This window comes from Chiloscyllium plagiosum, chromosome 27 (genome assembly GCF_004010195.1).
Source record: "Chiloscyllium plagiosum isolate BGI_BamShark_2017 chromosome 27, ASM401019v2, whole genome shotgun sequence".
Lineage (NCBI taxonomy): Eukaryota > Metazoa > Chordata > Chondrichthyes > Orectolobiformes > Hemiscylliidae > Chiloscyllium > Chiloscyllium plagiosum.
Genome location: NC_057736.1, coordinates 7,201,668 through 7,221,916, shown reverse-complemented (window position 1 = coordinate 7,221,916; position 20,249 = coordinate 7,201,668). Strand labels below are relative to the sequence as shown.

The 20,249-nt window shown below is 40.6% G+C and overlaps 1 protein-coding gene across 3 annotated transcripts in view; it reads right to left on the bottom strand.

The window, feature by feature from the left end:
* Positions 1-201: 201 nt before the first annotated feature.
* Positions 202-20,249, bottom strand: part of LOC122563503 (glutathione hydrolase 1 proenzyme-like) — a 48,529-nt gene continuing 28,481 nt past the window's right edge. For 2 of the 3 annotated variants that reach the window (XM_043717297.1, XM_043717298.1), the window contains exons 8-13: positions 18,281-18,417; positions 15,082-15,263; positions 12,420-12,541; positions 11,391-11,503; positions 6,774-6,902; positions 202-3,360 (exon numbers count right to left, since the gene is read on the bottom strand). In XM_043717297.1, coding sequence (XP_043573232.1) covers positions 3,196-3,360; positions 6,774-6,902; positions 11,391-11,503; positions 12,420-12,541; positions 15,082-15,263; positions 18,281-18,417 — 848 coding nt within the window. In that variant the 3' untranslated portion in view covers positions 202-3,195. The remainder of the gene's footprint in view (positions 3,361-6,773; positions 6,903-11,390; positions 11,504-12,419; positions 12,542-15,081; positions 15,264-18,280; positions 18,418-20,249) is intronic. The other variant, XM_043717299.1, reaches the window with a different exon arrangement.

Genomic DNA, 20,249 nt, shown 5'->3' with positions numbered 1-20,249 from the left:
GAAGATGTGAAGGCACTTTGTAAATATAAAGTGTCATTGTTTATAATGAATAGTTAATACACTGGGACTTCTGAGAAGTTCCATGTCCATCTTTCAGGATACCTTAGGATTATCCGAACACCAAAAGTTTTGGGCCATTATGTTAGAAGTTGCAAAATAAATATATACATAATAACATATACTAAAATTGATGGCCCCTGACAATGTTAGGATTAATTCTTCCTGGAAGAAATGTTGGAATCACAAAGAAAATTCTGAAGATTTAAAATTGATAAAAAAAGATTACCAAACAGGCAGGAAATCCAAACCTGATTCGGACATAAGATCGCATAAGGAGCAGTAAGTTAAACAATCCGCTGTGAATTTGTAGTGTTTTATGTTTTTATTTGAAGAAATATTTGAACAAGTAGGTACCTTTAATTCCTATGTATTGAATAGATGTGTTTTTCCCAAAAATATTAACATGAGAACAGAAATATATGAGAGCAATCCCTCCCAAATCATTGGACATACAGTGAGTTTAATACACCTAGATTAGCGCATGGCAGCTATGGGCAATGCTGATCTGTTAGTCCAAAATACATTCTCCATCTTCCTAATCTATTCTGTGGCACAATTAAAATGTGCAATGCTGCATGAGTTTTGATGTTGTGCAATTAAACAAGGTCTAATGCAGTTATTCAGATATATATGAAAATGGAGTTATGCAACATTTGATTATTTCAAATTTTAACAGGCACAGTAATAATGAAAAAACACGTTTTTTTCTGTAAAATGAGCGAGAAACCACGGGTTGGGTTTTCTCTTTGAAGATCTGAATTGAGTTGCAAAGAGCTGAATTTAGTTTTATTTGCCAAGGGAAAAAAACAATTGTCCATTGCCTTCTCTACTCCATGCCATTTTGAGTTAACCTTCTTGCAGTTTGGGTTGATCTTGAGTGCAAAACTCAAGTGAACTTCATCAGATATTGGGCTGCCTACTGTGAGGACCAGAAGAAATGTGTATTTCCTCCTCTCTGTTACTTTGGTGTGCTGGCATGAGTTTTAGAAGTCCTCTAAAAAGATACTTTCTTGAAAAGTTCATGACCATTGCTGAGGAATTGGGAAATTCTGAACTAAGTGAAAAGTGTGTTGACTCCGTCAGAAGCCACAATTGGATGCTCTATTTTATTGTAGATATATTTTAATCCAGTGATTCATTGTGTCCCCCAAGAAAGTTGACAAGTAAGGGGGCATGGGAATCCGAAGGTTACAGGATGGCATTGATGTAAGGTGGGGGTGTATTAGTTGAGGGGTCAGTTTTAGGTACCTTTCAATGTTGCTGAAGGCTGAGCTGCTTGTCTCCGATAAAAAAAGCTTCTAAACAGCCTGTCCTGCACACATACTCCTCACCCCACTCCATCATGACCCATGAAATGTGATGCAAACCAGAGCTCTATGTGAAAGAGGCAAAAGTTCCAGGCCAAACAACATCTGTCATTCTGTGTCTCAGAGGCAGAGAAGGTGCAGGTTAAGTTTGCTTGAGGGGCACAAAAAATTCATGTCCATAAGTCTACTTTATCACGCTTAGCTTCTTCAATGCTATCTATGTCATGCTCTCACATTTGGTAAATCTTTAGCCATTTGGTGATGGACAAGAGAATTTATTTATAACAGAGTTGCAGACCCTATTTGAATGGAGGGGGTGAGTCGTGGGTTGGGAACCCAGTCTCTCCGGTTTAAGGTTCAGGAGGCTTGAGCTCCTGAATCTGATCAGTTCCAGTTCTCTCCTGACTGAAGCCAGTGGGGAGCTGTAAGACATCTCGGGGGCTTGAGGGTCTTGTCTGCGCTGACAAGGAATGCTTGCTGGCATTTTGCCAAGTGTTTGGATATGGATGGGGGGCACAGGTAATGTGGCCCATGAGGTACAGGAATGGAAGCCTGAAGAAAGGAATGTTCTCGGATTTCCTTCTCCAGTTCCTTTTGGTCTACAATAAAACTTAAAAAGCAATCAATTAATAGCAACATATCATTCTGGATGTCTCTGATGTTTCTTGTCGACCAGCACAGACCTCTGGTTAGATGCAGTCACACTCTGATTATGTCACTTAAGTCTAATCTACATAATCAAAGAAAGTTTCAACTGTATTCATGGAAACCTAACATCACAGGAGGGTTGCCAGAGTAGCTACTTACTCAAGTTACTTTAAGCATTAAACAGTTTCTGCCAAGTGTGTGGCTTTGAAATCGGGCCTTAACTGTAGACTAGATATTCAATACTTTTCACTGCTCGCTCCTCTTAATTACTAAATGCAGCAGAATATAGTATATTTAGTTATGTGCAATCCCAAAACAAGTTTCACTATTGACAAACATTGTAAATGTAGACATTTCCTCCTGAAGGTAGCTTCCCTCTATAGACTGGAGTGTAAATACACATGTATATCTATCTATTTTATCTCAGAAAGGTATCTTTGGATTAAAGATAATGGCTTAATTAATCACACTGATCAATTACAATTCTGTGATGGGTCATTAATTAAAAGATTGACAAAATAATTCAGAGGGACTGAAAGAGTGTAATATTATTGCCTTCTAAAGAGATCTAACATATTCTCTAGTTTGTCTTTTCATGGGCCAAGTATTCAATAAATACAGCTTGTTAATTAAGATCCACATCTAATTTCACTCTTCACTGCTAGTAGACTTTAACCTGCACCTCGCTATCTTATCTTAATATTATATGGTTATGCTTCCAGTGTTTGCAGTGTATGTTATGCCACATTATGATTATTACAGTCTTTGATAAAGACATATTGTCATTAGAATTTCCAATTTAGCACTTCCACTGCTGCCAAATGCATACTTGAATATTTTTGGCAAGCTCCATTTTCTAACAAAATCGATGTTTGGAAGTTTGTGCACAGTTCACACCCAAGTCTTCAATGTGCCCACAATGGTGAGGATTTTTGCTGAGATTAGCTGCTCCCTTTAATTTAAAGACAAAAGATTTCAGACCCTGATGGATGCATCATAGCATGAGGCTTGCTAGCTTTCACCAGTATGTTTCAGCATGGTTCACAATATTAAGGTCTTTAGCAATTCATGTAGCAGTGATAACTCACAGGCAAAACCTTACTCATGTTGGTTGAAGTATTCCACTTCATGTTTCACACAATGGTATTATATAATAGAATTAAATAGATTTGTGAGTATGTCAGTAGCCTGCAGGACAACCACCTTTACGCTTGGTGTCTGAAACAGCATGCCATAGATTCCCTTCTCGTACAATTGCTTGCACCACTGAGGGCATATCGGCAAATCCACTCGCATGGATTTTCTTCTTTAGAGCATCTTCTATTTCCTTACGGAACAAGCGAAGCTGGGGAGAAACAAATACAGAAATAGAAAATGGTTTCAAGCTAGAACGGTCAGGTCCGTATTATCGTCTAAGATCGTGTTCTCAAAGCACCTTTTGAGAAACCATGATGAAGGGGTTTGGATGAGATTTCTCCAAGGTCAGAAATTAAAGGGAGATAAATCAAGAGAGAAGGTTTTGAAGATGGAGCAAGATGAAATAAAATACTTTATTCCAACACAGGAAAATGGATCAATACTGCAACAATAAAAATAAAGAGAGAATATGCAGAATAAGATATCTGGAGCTTAGAATGGAGGAGCAAGAATGTTCGGGCAAGTTTTGGCTTTCCTACCGTTGATTAAATAGAGAATGTCTAGATAGTTTGCAACAGAGAAATAAAGTCAGAAGAAAGAGAACAAGGTCTTTCTTTGATCCTGACTATCAGTGTGAGTGAATCCGAGAAGATATGATGAAAACAGAATTCAATTATTATTCAAGTGATAGTTTCAGATTTCCCATTGTTGATGACCAGTTTCATAAACCTCACTGGTGCTGACAATTTCCTAGTTATTAACAGCATCTGGAGCTTTTGGAAAGAACTCAACATGGGCGTTAGAAAATATTACTTTGAATATTAGGGTGAATAATCCTTTTGTAGGGATAGCAGTGTTGTGAAAGAACTGACTACATTCCTATACTGCATCACTTTGCCATTGTGAGAGATTTCATTTTACCAAAAAGTGTTTTGCAGATCAAAGAAATATTTGTTTAAAAAAAGACCAGTGAGTTATGCCAAATGGAACAGGATCATTGGAAAGCAGATTAGGAGGATTGTGAAACAGACTGGGATGACAGCTGAGTTGTTCAGGATCACCGTGAAGTACACTGGGAGGAATATGCAGCAGTTGAAAATGTGTTGCTGGAAAAGCGCAGCAGGTCAGGCAGCATCCAAGGAACAGGAGAATCGACGTTTTGGGCATAAGCCCTTCTTCCTGAAGAAGGGCTTATGCCCGAAATGTCGATTCTCCTGTTCCTTGGATGCTGCCTGACCTGCTGCGCTTTTCTAGCAACACATTTTCAGCTCTGATCTCCAGCATCTGCAGTCCTCACTTTCTCCTCGAAGATTTTAACCTACTACGAATCCTCTTGCAAGGATGCCTTCCTTGAAGAAGCTCTCTTCCTCCCTCTACAAGGAATATGCAGCAGATCAAGATTACTGTGTTACATACCAGGAGCAATGTACGGGAAACTACATTCATTAATAGTTAGGGTGCCCCTCTTTGGAAATGGAAAGAAGACATACTTGTACGGTGCTTGCTTCAACTCAACAAAGTATTTGACAGCTATTCACTAATTCATTTCACTGGGTAATACCCTGACCAATTAAACCTGTCTGTTTTAAAATATAAACAAAGCCTGGCAGTTAGGTTAAAAATAATATGATGCACATTTTGAATGGGCTGTCTGCCCTTAAAGTGGACAAAGTACCAGGACTGTATAAGGTGCATCTAAGGATATTGAGGGAGATGAGAGGGGAAATTGCAGAGTCACTAGCCATAATTTTCCAGCCTCTTTTTGACACAGGCCTAGTACCAGAGGACTGGAGAATTACAAATGTTACACCCCTGTTAAAAAAAAAGGATCACGATTAGCCCAACATCTACAGACCACTCAGGTTAGTCATGGTGGTGGGAAATCACTCAAAAACAATAGATGGGGACAATATTGATAGTCACTTCCAGGTTAATTAATTGTATTTAAACTACAAGGGATACAACATTGCATGAGTGACAGAAAACAAAGAGTGGTGGTGAATGATCATTTGAATTGGAGGGAGATGTTTCAGTGTGTAACCCAAGGCTCAGTGTTAGGACTGACCCCCTGATCTCCCTGATATATATAAAGGACCTAGAAACTTGTGTACTGGGCACAATGTCAAAATGTGCAGAAGATACTAAACCTTGGAAGCGTTGTGACCAGGAGAACAGAGTAGAATTCTAAAAAGATATTTTAACCTTGGTGAAATGAATGTGGAGGGGACAGATGAAATTTAACACAGAGATGTGTGAAGCAAAGGCTACAGAAGGACAATATTAAATAAAGGGTACAATTTTAAAAAGGGTGAAGGGACAATGAGATCTGGATTTCTATCTGCATAAATAATTGAAAGCAGTTTGAGGGAGAAGTTCATAAAATATGTGGCACCCTAGGCTTTATCACGAGGCTCATAGGGTACAAAATCAAGGCAGTTATGTTAAAGTTGAATGATATACTGGTTTAGTGTCAACTGGTGCCCTGTTCTAGGCATCACACTTTATGACAAAAGCGAAGATATCAAAGAGTGTTCAGAAAAGATTCATAAAATGATAGGGAAAGCAATGGCCTGCTGCCGTTATCACTGGACTGTTAATCCAGAGAGGATTCGCTTTTTGAGGTTAGGTGCCGACGCATTGCTGCAAGTGTGTTTTAGAGGTTAGGTGCCAGAGACCCAGGTAATATTCTGGAGACCCAGGTACAAATCCTGCCACAGCAGATGGTGGAATTTGAATTTAATGAAAATCTAGAATTAAGAGTCTAATGATGATCATGAATCCATTGTTCGTTGTTGAAAAAGCCCATCTGGTTTAAGAATGTCCTTTAGGGAAGGAAATAGCCATCCTTACCTGGTCTGAACCACATGTGACTCCATACCCATAGCAATGAGGTTGGCTCTTAACTGCTCTCTGGGATGGGTAAAAACTGCTGGCCTTGCCAGTGATCCAGTCATCCCCTGAATGAATTAAAAATTCTCAAGAGATGAGGAACTTTGGTTATGTGGAGAGATTGGGACTGTTTTCCTTCAAGATGAGACAGCTGAGAGGAAGTTTGATGAAGGGGTCTGGACAGAGCAGATTGAGAGAAACTGTTCCCATTGCTGAAAGGATCGAGAAGCAGAGGACATGAATTTAAGCTAATAGTCAAAAGAAATGAAGGCAATCTAAACAAAACCTTTTCCATGCAGTGATTTGTTGAGATCTGGAATGCACTTTCTGAGAATCTGGAGAAGGTAGCTCCACTTGGGGCTTTCAGAAGGGGTCAGGGTCATTGTCTGAAAAGGAGGAATGTGTTAGGTTACAGGGTAAAGGGAGGGCAGTGACACTTGGTAAACTGCTCCTTCAGAGAACCAGCAGAGACATGAAAGGCCAAATAGTGTTGTAACTATTGTTTGATTTGAATTCCCTGTGAGATTTAATTCGGAGAAAGTGAGGACTGCAGATGCTGGAGATCAGAGTTGAAGAGTGTGGTGCTGGAAAAGCACAGCCAGGGATTGGACTCACACCCAAAACGCTGACGCTCCTGCTTCTCGGATGCTGCCTGACTAGCTGTGCTTTTCCAGCACCATACTCTTCGACTGTGAGGTTTAATTGTTTGAATTTCTTTGACAGTTTACTAACCTCCGCTTCATTTGATGCCAGATCCTCAGACTCAAACTGCACAAAATTTGGTATTAATTGGTGATGAATCCTTGGCTTGTTCACTGCCTCGCAAGCATCATCACCAAACCAAAGAACATTAATTATAACCTATTGAACAAGAGAAACATGTTACTTAACAAGATCCCAGCTTCATTATTTGCTCATTTATTGAATAGTTTAATGAAATTAGGCATTAGTCATTTCTGTTTGAAAATGAACTAGAATGATGGGAGGAATCAGAATCAATTGTAACTTTCAAAAGAGAATTGAATTTATATCAAACATAAATGCAGACAAGGCCATGAGGTAAGAGCAGGATATATACAACTAATTGGTACTTTCTTCAAAGAAATGGTACCGTTACAATGGACTAATGCTCTCCTTCTCTTTCATGCTGTAGGTGTTTATGATTCTCTAACCCTCTGGTGAGTGGTAGTGCTGGTGATATCACTGCTGACTGTAAAGATAACCGTGACCGTACCTGTGTACGTCCCCTATCCATCGGCAGAACAATCCTTCAAAGAGTCGATCACAGAGAGTAACAGCAAAGAGGGGCAGCAATATGGCTACGTCCCCTTTTTACAACCGGCGAGTTTTAAAGGCTTTAAAGGGTTTTGATGGAATGAATGGGCGTCTCATGTGAATGAGGGAGCATGTGTGGGTGACTGAGGGTGTTAGTGAGTGAGAGCAAGTGAGTTTGTCAGTGGGCGGCCTGGTGGCATAGTGGTTAGCACTGCTGCCTCACAGCCCCAGAGACTCGGGTTCAATTCCCGCCTCAGGCGACTGACTGTGTAGAGTTTGCACATTCTCCCCGTGTCTGCGTAGGTTTCCTCCGGGTGCTCTGGTTTCCTCCCACAGTCCAAAAATGTGCAGGTTAGGTGAATTGGTCATGCTAAATTGCCCATAGTGTTAAGGGCAGGGGAATGTAAATGTAGGGGAATGGGTCTGGGTGGGTTGCGCTTTGTCGGGTCAGTGTGGAGTTGTTGGGCTGAAGGGCCTGTTTCCACACTGTAAGTAATCTAAAAAAAATGAGGGAGTGTGTCATTGTGTGAGTGATTGAGAATGTGTTAGTTGATGACTGAGTGAAGGTGAGTGAGTGAGAGTGGATGGATGTTTGAGGGAGCGAATATGTGGGTGAGTGAGTGAACTTGAATGATTGACTGAGTGAGTGTGACAGTAGGTGGGTAGGCGAGAGTGAGTTGGTGAGGGAGTGAATAAGTACTTTATTGACTGTATGAGTAGCTGAGGGAATGAGTAAGTGAATGATTGTTAGATGGTTTGTTTAGTCGGTAGGTGAGTGTGCGGGTAAGGGAATTTGCAGGTGAGGGAATGTGCAGGAAGAAGAGTGAGAGTATGGGTGGATATGTGGGAGGGTGAGTGGAGGAGCACGTGGGGTCTGTGAGTTTGTGAGGTGTGTGAGCTACGTTTGTGAGTGTGGGTAGTAGGGGTTTGGGGACTGTGAGAGGAGACTGGTTGGGTGGCTGGTCAGCTCGATGAGGACAGGGTTGGATAAAGACTCCTCCACATTGCTTGATATTCCTGCCAGACCAGACAATGCAGCAAGCATCTTGGATACATAATCTTCAGCAATTCTTGGCCCTCATCAGAATCCTCTGCAGCAGAACTCATCTTCAAGCTCACCTTTTGGTGATGGGCACAGGAACTGTCCTTGCACCCTGCCCTGGGTGAGATCCTCTAGTTTTCACTGACTCTCAGGTAGACTGTAAGACACGGAGCAGAAGTATGCCATTCAGCCCATTGAGTCTGCTCCACCATTCAATTCAATCTTGGCTCACCTGATAATCCTCAGCTCCACTTTCTGGCCTTTCCCCATATGCACATCTCTAATATCTGTGTTAGGGCCTGCATTTGTCAGGTCAAGTGATGATGCTTCTTCCTCAGCGGTCTGTAGCAGCTCTTGCTGCCTGACCTGCTGTGCTTTTCCAGCACCACACTCTCGATTCTGATCTCCAGCATCTGCAGTCCTCACTTCCTCTATTGGATTATGGTAATTTGTCCTGAATAACTGGAAGTGTATGGCAGATGTGAGGTACACAGCTCTGTGTGTGTGGGGTTAAACTGAAGTCTCTGCATATTGGACATGTGCAGCAGGTTAGGCAGCATCAAAGGAGAAGGAGAATCAACATTTCGGGCATAAGCCCTTCTTCAGGAAAGAATTCCTGAAGAAGGGCTTATGCCCGAAATGTCGATTCTCCTTCTCCTTTGATGCTGCCTGACCTCCTGCGCTTTTCCAGCAACGCATTTTTAAGCTCTGATCCCCAGCATCTGCAGTCCTCACTTTCTCCTATATTGGACATGTGTCTTGATTATTGACAGGGCTGTGGTGTCTTGGGGCAAAATAGGTTGATGAAGAGGGTGGTTAGAAGTCAGCATTGGAAAATACATTCACTGCCCTGCAGCTCAGAAAAAGGCCTTTTAGCCTTTCCCTGTACTGTGGTAAGAAGCGCATGCTGCAGGTGAAGAATCCATGCTTTTCATCAACCTGCCTTCCCTCAGCCTCTGCCTCACAGTGTACAAACAAAATCATTGAGCATCCTTTAGCTTGCTACCAGTCCTTGGAGGCCGACACAGGGACTAAATCTCAGGATGGAAACGTCAAATACTAGGGTGCATAGGTTTAAGGTGAGAGGGAGGAAATTTTAAAGGAGACATGTGAGGCACGTTTTTCGGGTGGTATTGTTTGAAACACACTGCCGGGGAGGTGGTAGACCAGATACAATAGCAATATTTAAGAGGTACTTAGACATTACAGTGAAAGAAAGATGTGGACCATGTGCAGGCTAGTGGGATTAGTTCAGAATGGCATTGTGATTGGCACAGACATGTTGGGCTGAAGGGCCTGTTCTTGTGCTGCACTGTTCTATGTTGCTTCCTCATTTTTTTTCCTTTTCAAGTGTATTTCACATTCCTTTTGAAAGTCAATATTGAAAAATGTTTCCAACTTTCCTTTCAGTGAACACAGTCCAGATCATTGCATATTATCAAAAACATTTCTACATCTTCCCCCCTCTTCTGCCAATTATTTTCTTAATATCAAATGGGTTGAACGGATGTTTTCATCTAAACCTACCCATGTGTGAAGGATCCAATAACGCGATTTTGAAGAATTGTAAGTTGCAACATTTAAGATACATTTGCAAACAACAAAAATTGCCATCTATTTTCACAGTTTACCGAAGTTTTCAGTATTGTAGAGCAATATTCATTTCAAATGTGAGTAATTCCAACCTTTTGCTCTTAAAATAGATAATAAGCAATCCTACTATTTATAGCGATATATTTTATCCACCTTAGCAGTGCACAACTCTGAATAACAGTCATAAAACTTGACCTAAATAGTTCAATTACATTCCTCCAGTACTGGTACGTAATTTAAAAAAAATCGCTCCTTATTTAAAAGCAGAAAGCATCATTGCCATTTCAATGTTACTGCTTCGCATGCTCCAGAGAAGGATACTCCAATTAGGGGACAATATAAAAGGGAATTAAAAAGATTGAAGATTTTGAAGCTGTTTATGAAAGATATGCAGATATTCAAAGTTTGTGCGAAGATTTGTAGCTCGGGTGCTCGTTGTTGTGGTTCTGTTCGCCGAGCTGGAAATTTTTGTTGCAAACGTTTCGTCCCCAAGCCAAACAAAGAACAGCCAGGGAATTCCTAGAAGCATGGCACTCACCCACAAACTCCATCAACGAACACATCGACCTCGACCCAATATACCAACCACTACAGCGGACAGCTGAAACTAACAACCGGAAGCGGCAGGGACAGGCCATTATAAATGCCGGAGGAAAGATCACAGAAGAGCTTCACAGGAGGCTCCCAAGCACTGAGGATGTCACCTAGACAGGGGACGAAACGTTTGCAACAAAAATTTCCAGCTCGGCGAACAGAACCACAACAGATATTCAGATATTACATTATAGATTGGGAAAGGAATAAAATTAGATGTGGAGGGCCATTTCCCTAAGAACATGCTTTGGTTTTAATTCTCATTAAAAGTATGTAAATTTTAACTGGTCAAATATATTATTTCATGTCAATCATAATTTGCACAAAGCAAACCTGTTCTGGGGATCAATACTTCTCATGAATTAAATGGAGGGGAATGTTTCCTGTGATAATGTAAGATTTGTTAAGTATTCAGGTTGATACTTCAATTCTGTGATTCTATTGATGTCATTTGGAACAAATTAAACAATGCGCTGGTTAAAATACTGAGTAGAGAAAGTTGTTTGGGTGTAGGTAAGGCCATTTGATTGGAAGTCACCATCAGACATATGTAAGATGTACAGAGGGAGTAGTGCTGCTACTAAAAGTTACAATTTGATTCACTTTAAGGGGAGAGAGAGATTGTTGTTAATCTTGAAGTTTTATCTGTGCTCAGTTACCCCCCATTCCACATGCCCTCCATAAAACACCAATTCCTCAAATGATTTACTGGAGAGCAGGGTGGAAATATTGGAGGAATGGATTCATTGAACTCAATAGCTTTCCCTTGATCAATAGCTTTGTATGTGACTCAAGATTCTTTCAATCCATATGATTCCATTACAAGTTCCATTTGCAGTACATACCAAAGCAGTTGCTGTGATGATCCGGGCGCTACCCGAAGCTCCAACCACCATTTTCACCTTTTTATCTTTGTCAAGTATAATCGCTGGAGACATAGCAGAGAAAGGTCTTCTGCCTAATGGAAAATTATAAATGCCGTTAGTTGAGTCATTTCATTATTAACCTAACCTATTTTCTCAGCTCAAAGTTATCAAATCACAGAATTATTACAGTGCCAAAGGGGGCCATGTGGCCCATCGTGCTCGCACTTATTTTCCTGGTGTCAATCTCTTGTCCAAATAATCATCCGAATCTAGCTTATACTGCTTCTATAATTACTTAAAATGCAGTGAGTATTTTGCAGTAATTGTTATTAGGGGACTGTATATTCAATGTGGTTATTCTCTGCTTCATCACTTCAACCTCTTGTGTTTTCAATCATATCATATTTTCTAAAGACCTACTTAAAGCATGCTCCCTCCAGATACCATGACCAGTCCAAAAGGAAAAATACAGACCATCATAGAAAAGGTGTGAAAATCCACCAAGCCGGCCCCTTCCAAAGACCAATGGGTCAAAAAATAAGTCCGCCCTTTCATTGAAGACGGCTCTGATATGTTATTTGTCACAAGTTTTAAGCACTTCACACACTTCAGTGTAACTGACTGTGCCCAAAATCAATCTCCCATCAGCAACACCAAGCTGTGCTCGATATGTTCCCTGCGGGTGGACCATTTTGGTGGTGGTGTGTTGAAGTTGTGAAATTCACCCCATGATCTTAGTGGAGCAGATTCCACAGCAGCAGGAGCTCAGGAATGTTCCAGAATGTCAAAGCAGATTTGTGACTTAAAGGGAGCATAAGTTGCCAGCGAATGCATAACTTCATTAACAAAAGTAAAATTAAGTTTTGTCTCATATGTACACATTTGCATAATTCTAGCAAAAATATCTATAAAGATCTCAGAAAAATGCAATCTTCATCTATGCAGTAGCCATTATGTAGATCCTTCTTCAAAAACTATTTGGATTTAAAACATTAAACATGAACATACCAGGTTGCACATAATTTTGAGAACATGGTGGTAGACTCTTGTTATCTTCATATTGTGAAAAGTCTGCCATCTGATTATTAAATATTATCCCAGTCACATTCGAACGTACAAATGATCCAAAACTGCAAAATATAAAACAATACTCAGAACAAAGTAATTTTCACTTGTAAATGGAAAAAAGCTGATTATTCTAATTTACAAATCAATTATTTCTTTCGGTTCAGATTGCAATAGCTGAATTTTCAACTTAGCCATGTTCCATTGTTAATGATATTCGGTATTTTCCTTGTGAGAATCTGTCAAATTAAAATAACTTGGAAACCAATCTTTAAAAAGGTATTGAAAACAAACTGTAGGTGATCCCATTGAATTTAACCATATTGTGATTATCTATCTCTTACACTTTCAACAGAACTAGGCTACTGAAGCTGATTGCCTCATTTTCAGAGACAACCTCAAACACATTTAAAGACATTTATTTTGAAGACTCTCTGATGATAGGGGTGAGGTGGGGTGAGGGAGCTGTGGAATCACCTGATAGACAGACATATTACAGAAATGTGCAGTTGGTGGACAAAGTCAGTCAACAAAGAATAAAAGCAGAGATTTAAAAAAGACTGTTGACCCTTTTTAATCAAATGCATCAGGCAAAGAACTACCTTGAGGATTACAAAGTTGTCTCACTGACCGAGCCAGGTCAGGACTCCACTGCTTTAGGGTGGGGAAGATCCATGTTACATTATAGGTATCAAGGCTTGGATGTCCCTCTCAGATGTAATACGTCTTTCCCAAAAAGAAAACACAGCAAGCTGTCCTATATTTTGGGAAAGGGATACAATTCTCAGGATCAGGTGGCTGAGAGTCGCTGCACTTCCAGAGATAGTAAAGGTCTTGTGTAAGTTTGATCATCTGAAGTCCAGAGGGGACAGAAACCTATAAAAAGCCAATCATACTTGGAGATGAAAGGACTGGTTCTACTGGAGCTGCATTTTGAAGTATAAAACATGGGTCATCCCAGTATGTCTCATTTGCCAGTTTTAGTGGGTTTTCCACCTGGAGGAATAACTATTTATAAAGCAAAGAACCCCTGAAGATTAACTCAAAAAATTGCCCTATTGTCATTTGATAGACAAAGCATCAAGACAATGGTGTTTGGTAAAAGGGAAAACATTCACTTACCAAATTTCCACCAAACCATGGGGCTGCTCTCCTCAAGCAAGGGGAGATTTTGAGAAGGAGAGACATTTGTGGTAACCTCAGTCAGTGTGGGAAATTAACCCACATTTTTGCATCATAAACCAGCTGTGCAGCCAACTGAGCTAACTCACCCTACTCTGTAATGTGCAATTGAAACAAATGGCCATTCCAGAGAGGCCTAGAGAATTCTGTGTTATCAATATGATCTGGGCTGAGTATTGACTAATTTACTCTGCAGTAGTTTTCACTCGCTCATAGCATGAACCTGAATAGAGAAAAATGGCATGTCATCTCTGCAATTTCTTCCTGGGATGTGATCTAAGTGGCTTGTTTGTGGTCTGTCAACTTTTCACTTTTCCAAATCCATCTCATTCAACCCTTCATGTAATTTCAACTCCAGGTTTATTTTTCTTTAGTTGCCTTGATGGAGTCACAAATCTCCATTATGAGCATCCATCAGACATATGCCACATTATGTTTTGCTCAACTTTCAGGTTGGCAAGGCCTCAAAGGAAGTTTTGTGGACAATTCTGTGCATTGCATTTTGGGAAAGATGTGAAGTCTGAGAAAAGATGGGGAGGAGCTTTATCAGGGTGTTACCAGGAATGAGGAGGAGTTTGAAATATTTGCACTACTTTCCTTGGAACAAAGGTTAAAAGTTGACATAATGGAGGTTTTCCACATAATGAGAAGTTCTCTTGGCATAACAGGCCAAATCCATTCCCTTTGACAAAGGACCATTAACCAGAAGGAATGGATTCAACATTAATAGTCAACATAAATTCAATTCATTTAGTCAAAGCACAAAAGGGGAAATGAGGAGATATGTTTTTAGTCAGGAAGTGGTTGAAATCTGGAAATCTTACCTTGAAAAGGTGGTCAAAGCTGATTCAATAGGTAGTTTTAAAAGAGCATTAGGCAGGTGCTTAAAGATAAACACATCACCATGAACAAACATAGATTGTAAATTAAGGTATGGCAGTTCATTCAAACAGCCAGTACAGGCACAATGTACAATGTACACCAGTTCTCTTTATCCCAGACACAAAAATAAAAACAGAAGTTGCTGGAAAAACTCAGCAGGTCTGGCAACATCTGTGGAGAGAAATCAGAGTTAATGTTTCGGTTCCAGTGACCCTTCCTCAGAAAATTTATTCCAGTATTGGTGGCCTCTCCTTCAGCTGCCCCAGCCCTCATTGCATTGACAGCCCTAACCATTGTAACTCGTCACCTCCCTCTCCTCACTCAAGGCATACGACACAAAAATAGGTGGTGGGACAAGTAGTGGTTGAGGAAGTGATAAGGCTGCAGGAGGTCCTGGACGAAATGACCTCCTTCTGCCATAGTCCCCATCGTCAGTTGGATCTATCCTCAGTTCTTTGATTGCCAGTAGTAATGTAAATATAATGATTGAGGCTGACGTTTGGTGGTTTTCTTTACATCAATAAATGTAGGAAGTACTTACCGACCATTAATAGTGCTGGTGACAGACACTGCACTGCCATCTTGTGCTACAACAGATAGGTGAGATGTTCCATCCTGGCCGGGTAAAAAGCACTTTATCCCATAATAATCAATATTCTCATGGGTGTGACTGTTACTGATCTTTTCTCTAATATCACTTGCTTTTGAGATCATTTCATTGACCTGTTTAACAATTAAAATAAATAAGAATTAGAACATGTTATTATTCTTAATGATAAGCCCTTATGCACACAAATCACTTCCAAAAATTATTTTGGGAACAGACTTTACCCAAACAAGTGTCCTAAATAAAAAAGAAAGCCCGTCATGTCACACTCTAATTGCCTTACCTGGACCCAATCATTTACAAGCGCTTTCCAATCTTCAAGCATCTCTCACTAAACAGCAATTAAATTCTCAATGACCTAATACCAGTGTCATTAAAAGTTGCTCTTTGATACTGTCAGCCAATTTCAATTTGACTTCATTTGACTTGATTCATTATTGCCACAAGTACCTAAGTGCAGTGAAAAGTTTTGTTTTGTGTGCAGTCCAGTCAGATCATACCATGCAAAGATCATAGGGGATTGAATAGAGCGAGGAATACAAAGTTATGCCTGCAAAGAAGGTGTACAAAAAGCAAGATCAGCATTAGATTTGAAATTAGAGAGGTCTATTTAGGAGTCTAACAACAATGGAAAGACGTTGTTCTGGAACCTGTTGGTATGTGTGTTTAAGTTTTTGTATTTTCTGCCCTAATGGAAGAGGTGACAATCAATATGACCCTCAGCTCTGATGGACTGTCAAGTAGAACTCGAGATGTTAGCTTGCACTCTCCCCATGGATGCTGCCCAACCTATTGTGATTTCTAGCATTTGTTGCTTTCACTACCATGACATCTGATCATTGGCATAATTTCAGTTCATGAGCTGCTCGGAATGGAATGCCAATGCCACGGGCCATCCTTTACCTAACTGCATAGAGCCAGCTAACAGCAGCACCTTAAGAACATGTAATTAGAGATGGGCAATAAATGCTAGCATGGCCAGCGACACTCTCATCCTGTGAATGAATAAAAGAAAAATGGGGTCACTGTCTCTGTCACTTTCTCACTCACACAAACTGCCGCATCCTGACTCTTGAATTGATCTGGGTGACAAAATGCTCCAAGAGTGTCCCACCCTTGCTATTGGCCAGAGCAAATGTCTCAAACACTGGAACATTCCGTGCATTAAATGTTACAATGCAACAGATAAAATTGACTTTTTCGCAGCTTGGTCAGACTGCCTGAGAAAGAAGCTGGAGGCAGGAATTGATGGGTGCAGGAAAATTCGGAAGAGGGGCCTACCATCTTAAACAAATCATGCCCATAATCAGCAACCCGGGGCAAATAAGAAAGCTTCAACTCCCATCATCATGAGGGATTTCCACACGCTGGCGCCGCTTCAGCTGCCAAGATAGTCAATCAAATTCAAACTCCTTTGAAGCAAAATAAAAGCCAGATGAACTCCAATTGGCTCAGATGGTGGGGTTTAATTTATAGACTGCAGTGGTTCAAGAAGGCATCTCACCCTGACCTTCTCAGAGCAACTAGGGATGAGCGATAAATGCTAGCCAGGCCAACAATACCCACATCCCGTGAATGAATAAAGAAAATTATTTCCTTGGAGGTTGGGACATGAAGTGGCTTTCTGATCACATAAGCTTCTGATCAGATTAGTGATATGCTTTAAAGCTGACTACAAATATTCTTACAGTATTTCCCTAATTGATTGTGATGGGAGGTTCAGCAGCAGAGCTTTAATCCAGCACTCACTTGGGTGTGTTCACACAGCCTAAAGATTGCTTACCCAATGTGTAAGCTGCAGTCTATTAATTATTTCAGTCATTTAAATTACAGAGATCTACTCGCGGCACAGATTGTGCAGCAGTTCAGGAAGGCAGCTCACTACCACCTTCTCAAGAGCAACTAGGGATGGGCAATAAATGTTGGCCCAGCTAGTGATGCCTGTGTCCCGTGAGTGAATAAACAGAAAAGCAACTTCACGTCAAGCAAAATACTTCCCTGAAAGTTAATCTTAACAAGTAAAGAACCAAAAATTTCAGGCAGGATTTTGGAGACATCTATTTTAGTGAGAGTGGATGCAGAAAAGGGACTCATATTGACACGAGGAAAGGACAGGTCAGGCTTTTATCTACTGGGGTTTAGAACCGTGAGAGGCAACTTGATTGATATAAACAAGATCCTGAGGGGTTTTGAAAAAGTGGATATGGAGACAATGTTTCCTCTTTTGGGAGAATCGTGACCTGGTGGTCATAGTTTAAAAATACTCAATGTGCTGAGGAGATTTATTTCTCAAGAAGGGTTATGAGTTTTTGAATCACTTCCTAAAGAGGTTGTGGAAGCAGTGTCTTTGAATAATTTTAAGGCAAAGATAGAAAGGTTCATGTTAAGCAAGGATGAACTGGGCCAGACTGTTCGAGGGAGGTGTTGGGAAGCACAAAGGACAGTAAATGTTTGGAACTCCCTTCGACAAATGGCAGTGGATGCTGGGTCAATTGCTAATTTTAAATCTGAAATAGATTTTCTTTGTTAAGCAAAAGTATTAAAGGCAGGTACCTCCTCTAGCTTATCTCTCCATGCTTCAGGCTCTCTGCCTTTATTCTTGATGAAGGGCTTTTGCCCGAAACGTCGATTTTGCTGCTCCTCGGATGCTGCCTGAACTGCTGTGCTCTTCCAGCACCACTAATCCAAAATCTGGTTTCCAGCATCTGCAGTCATTGTTTTTACCTTACAGAGTTATACCACAGATCAGCCATGATCTCATTGAATGGCGGAACAGGCTCAAGGGGCTGAATAGCCTCCTCCTATTCCTATGATCCTGTGGGTGAAAGGTTATCAGGGGTTTGCAGATTGCCAAGTCATCAGATCAGTCATCATCTGATGCAATAAAAATGTGTGAACTAGAAAATGTAATAGGGAGCTGCAACAATGCTGAGAGTGTTCAATTATCATGGGACAACTTACGTAAGGAATTTCCATTATAAATACAGATGTATGGAAGTTATAATGAAAAAACATTGTCACAAACATTTGCCTAAAATGAAAAACAAAGTGAAATTTGGTAGAGAACTAGTGGGTGCAGCTGTTAATACAATAAACGTACTTTCAGAATTACTCTCAGATTTAATATATTTACCTTTGTATGGTCACTAGATGTTGGATATTCCAACTTGCTTCTTTCCGCAAACGCAAATTTGAAGGCTTCAATAATTCTATGGTATGTTAAGACTTTCTTTTCCCGAGTAGAAATACTTTCTCGGGAAAAGTTATACCCTAAATTAGATCAGAAAAGTAATTAGGAGAGGATGAAAAATTGATCAGGGAACATTTTTGTCAACAACAAAAGCAGAAATTGTTGGAAAAGCTCAGCAGGTTTGGCAGCATCGTGGAGAGAAATCAGAGTTAACGTTTCAAGTTTTGAGTAACTCTACCTGAAATGTCAGCTTTGATTTCTCTCTACAGATGCTGCCAGACCTGTTGAACTTTTCAAGTAATTTCTGTTTTGTTTCTGATTTCCAGCATCCACAGTTATTTTGGTTTTTATTTAACATTTTTGTCAACTTGTGCCAAATGTGATGAAAGCGATTCATTTTATTCAGGATTTACACTTATTCAACAGTTCAATTTTAATGGCTCCTAAATCTGTAACTTCTAATACCTGGAAGGGTAAAGATTAGATCCATTAGAATCACTGACCAGTTGCTCTCCAAATCACACATTACTCTGGATTGGAACATATATCATTGTTTCTTCATTGTTGCTGAGTCAAAAATCTGGAACTCCCTCCTTAAAAGACCGGCCTGTGTACATGCATCACACAAATTCATTTTACCCATCACCAGCATCTTAAGGCATAACTGCGGACGGGAAATAAATGCCAGCCTTGATGAGATGTCCACATCTCAACCTTTGATCAGACTGAGACCCAGGTGCTGAAGATGAAAGGACTGTTAGTCAATCACCTGCACCACATTCTGTTGTACAAGGTAATGGTTCTGAAGGTGTTAATATAAATGTTCCATTGGCTCCACCCATTCCTCAGAATCTGTGGGAGCAGACAATGAGTTCTACTCCAGCATTCAGAAGGGGCAGGTACCTATGTACCAGCTTCTTTCTGTCTTAATAACTATTCCTGTACAAATGTAGCTTTACTTACTGTGATTGTGCAATAAATTGTCTAAGTTATCTAAGGACTGAGCTTCTGTTGTAGGTATTGTACAGCGGTGCATCTTCTATCACTAAACACTAGATTGGCCCAAGATCGACTCAGAAAGACAAAGGAAGATTAGTGGCAGTAAACTACCTCAAACAAACTTTACTCAGTCCCATAGAAGTGGAAAATATCACAAGGTACTCATAGTGGTCATCAGGGAAAATACCACACACTCTTAATTTCATTTTTGAAATATATTATGGCTGTTCAATGATATGCAAATATTAAATATTAGTTGTTGTGGTTCTGTTCGCCGAGCTGGGAATTTGTGTTGCAGACGTTTCGTCCCCTGTCTCGGTGACATCCTCAGTGCTTGGGATCCTCCTGTGAAGCGCTTCTGTGATGTTTCCTCCGGCATTTGTAGTGGTTTGAATCTGCCGCTTCCAGTTGTCAGTTCCAGCTGTCATACTACCAGCAGACAAAGGCAGAATGACGGTCATCCTGGGCAAAGCAGACTACATCCAAAAAGCACAACAACTACTTGCAGATACCAACACCTACCAAAAGAGGGAGTTTGACCCCACCCCACAGCTCACCAATAGGATAAACAACACACTGACGAACCTTCAAAAAAACGGACAGATAACCAGGTTTAAATAGTAGGAATGAAACTAGCCTCAGTGCTCCATAGCATTTTGGCTCAAGGAAAGTGATCCAAGACTCAGGATTGTTTTGGAAGGTAAATAACCTTTTCCTCATGCTCAAGTTTATTGCCATCGGGCCCTTCGGCCCAACAAGTCCACACCGCCCCGCCGAAGCGCAACCCACCCATACCCCTACATTTACCCCTTACCTAACACTACGGGCAATTTAGCATGGCCAATTCACCTGACCTGCACATCTTTGGACTGTGGGAGGAAACCGGAGCACCCGGAGGAAACCCACGCAGACA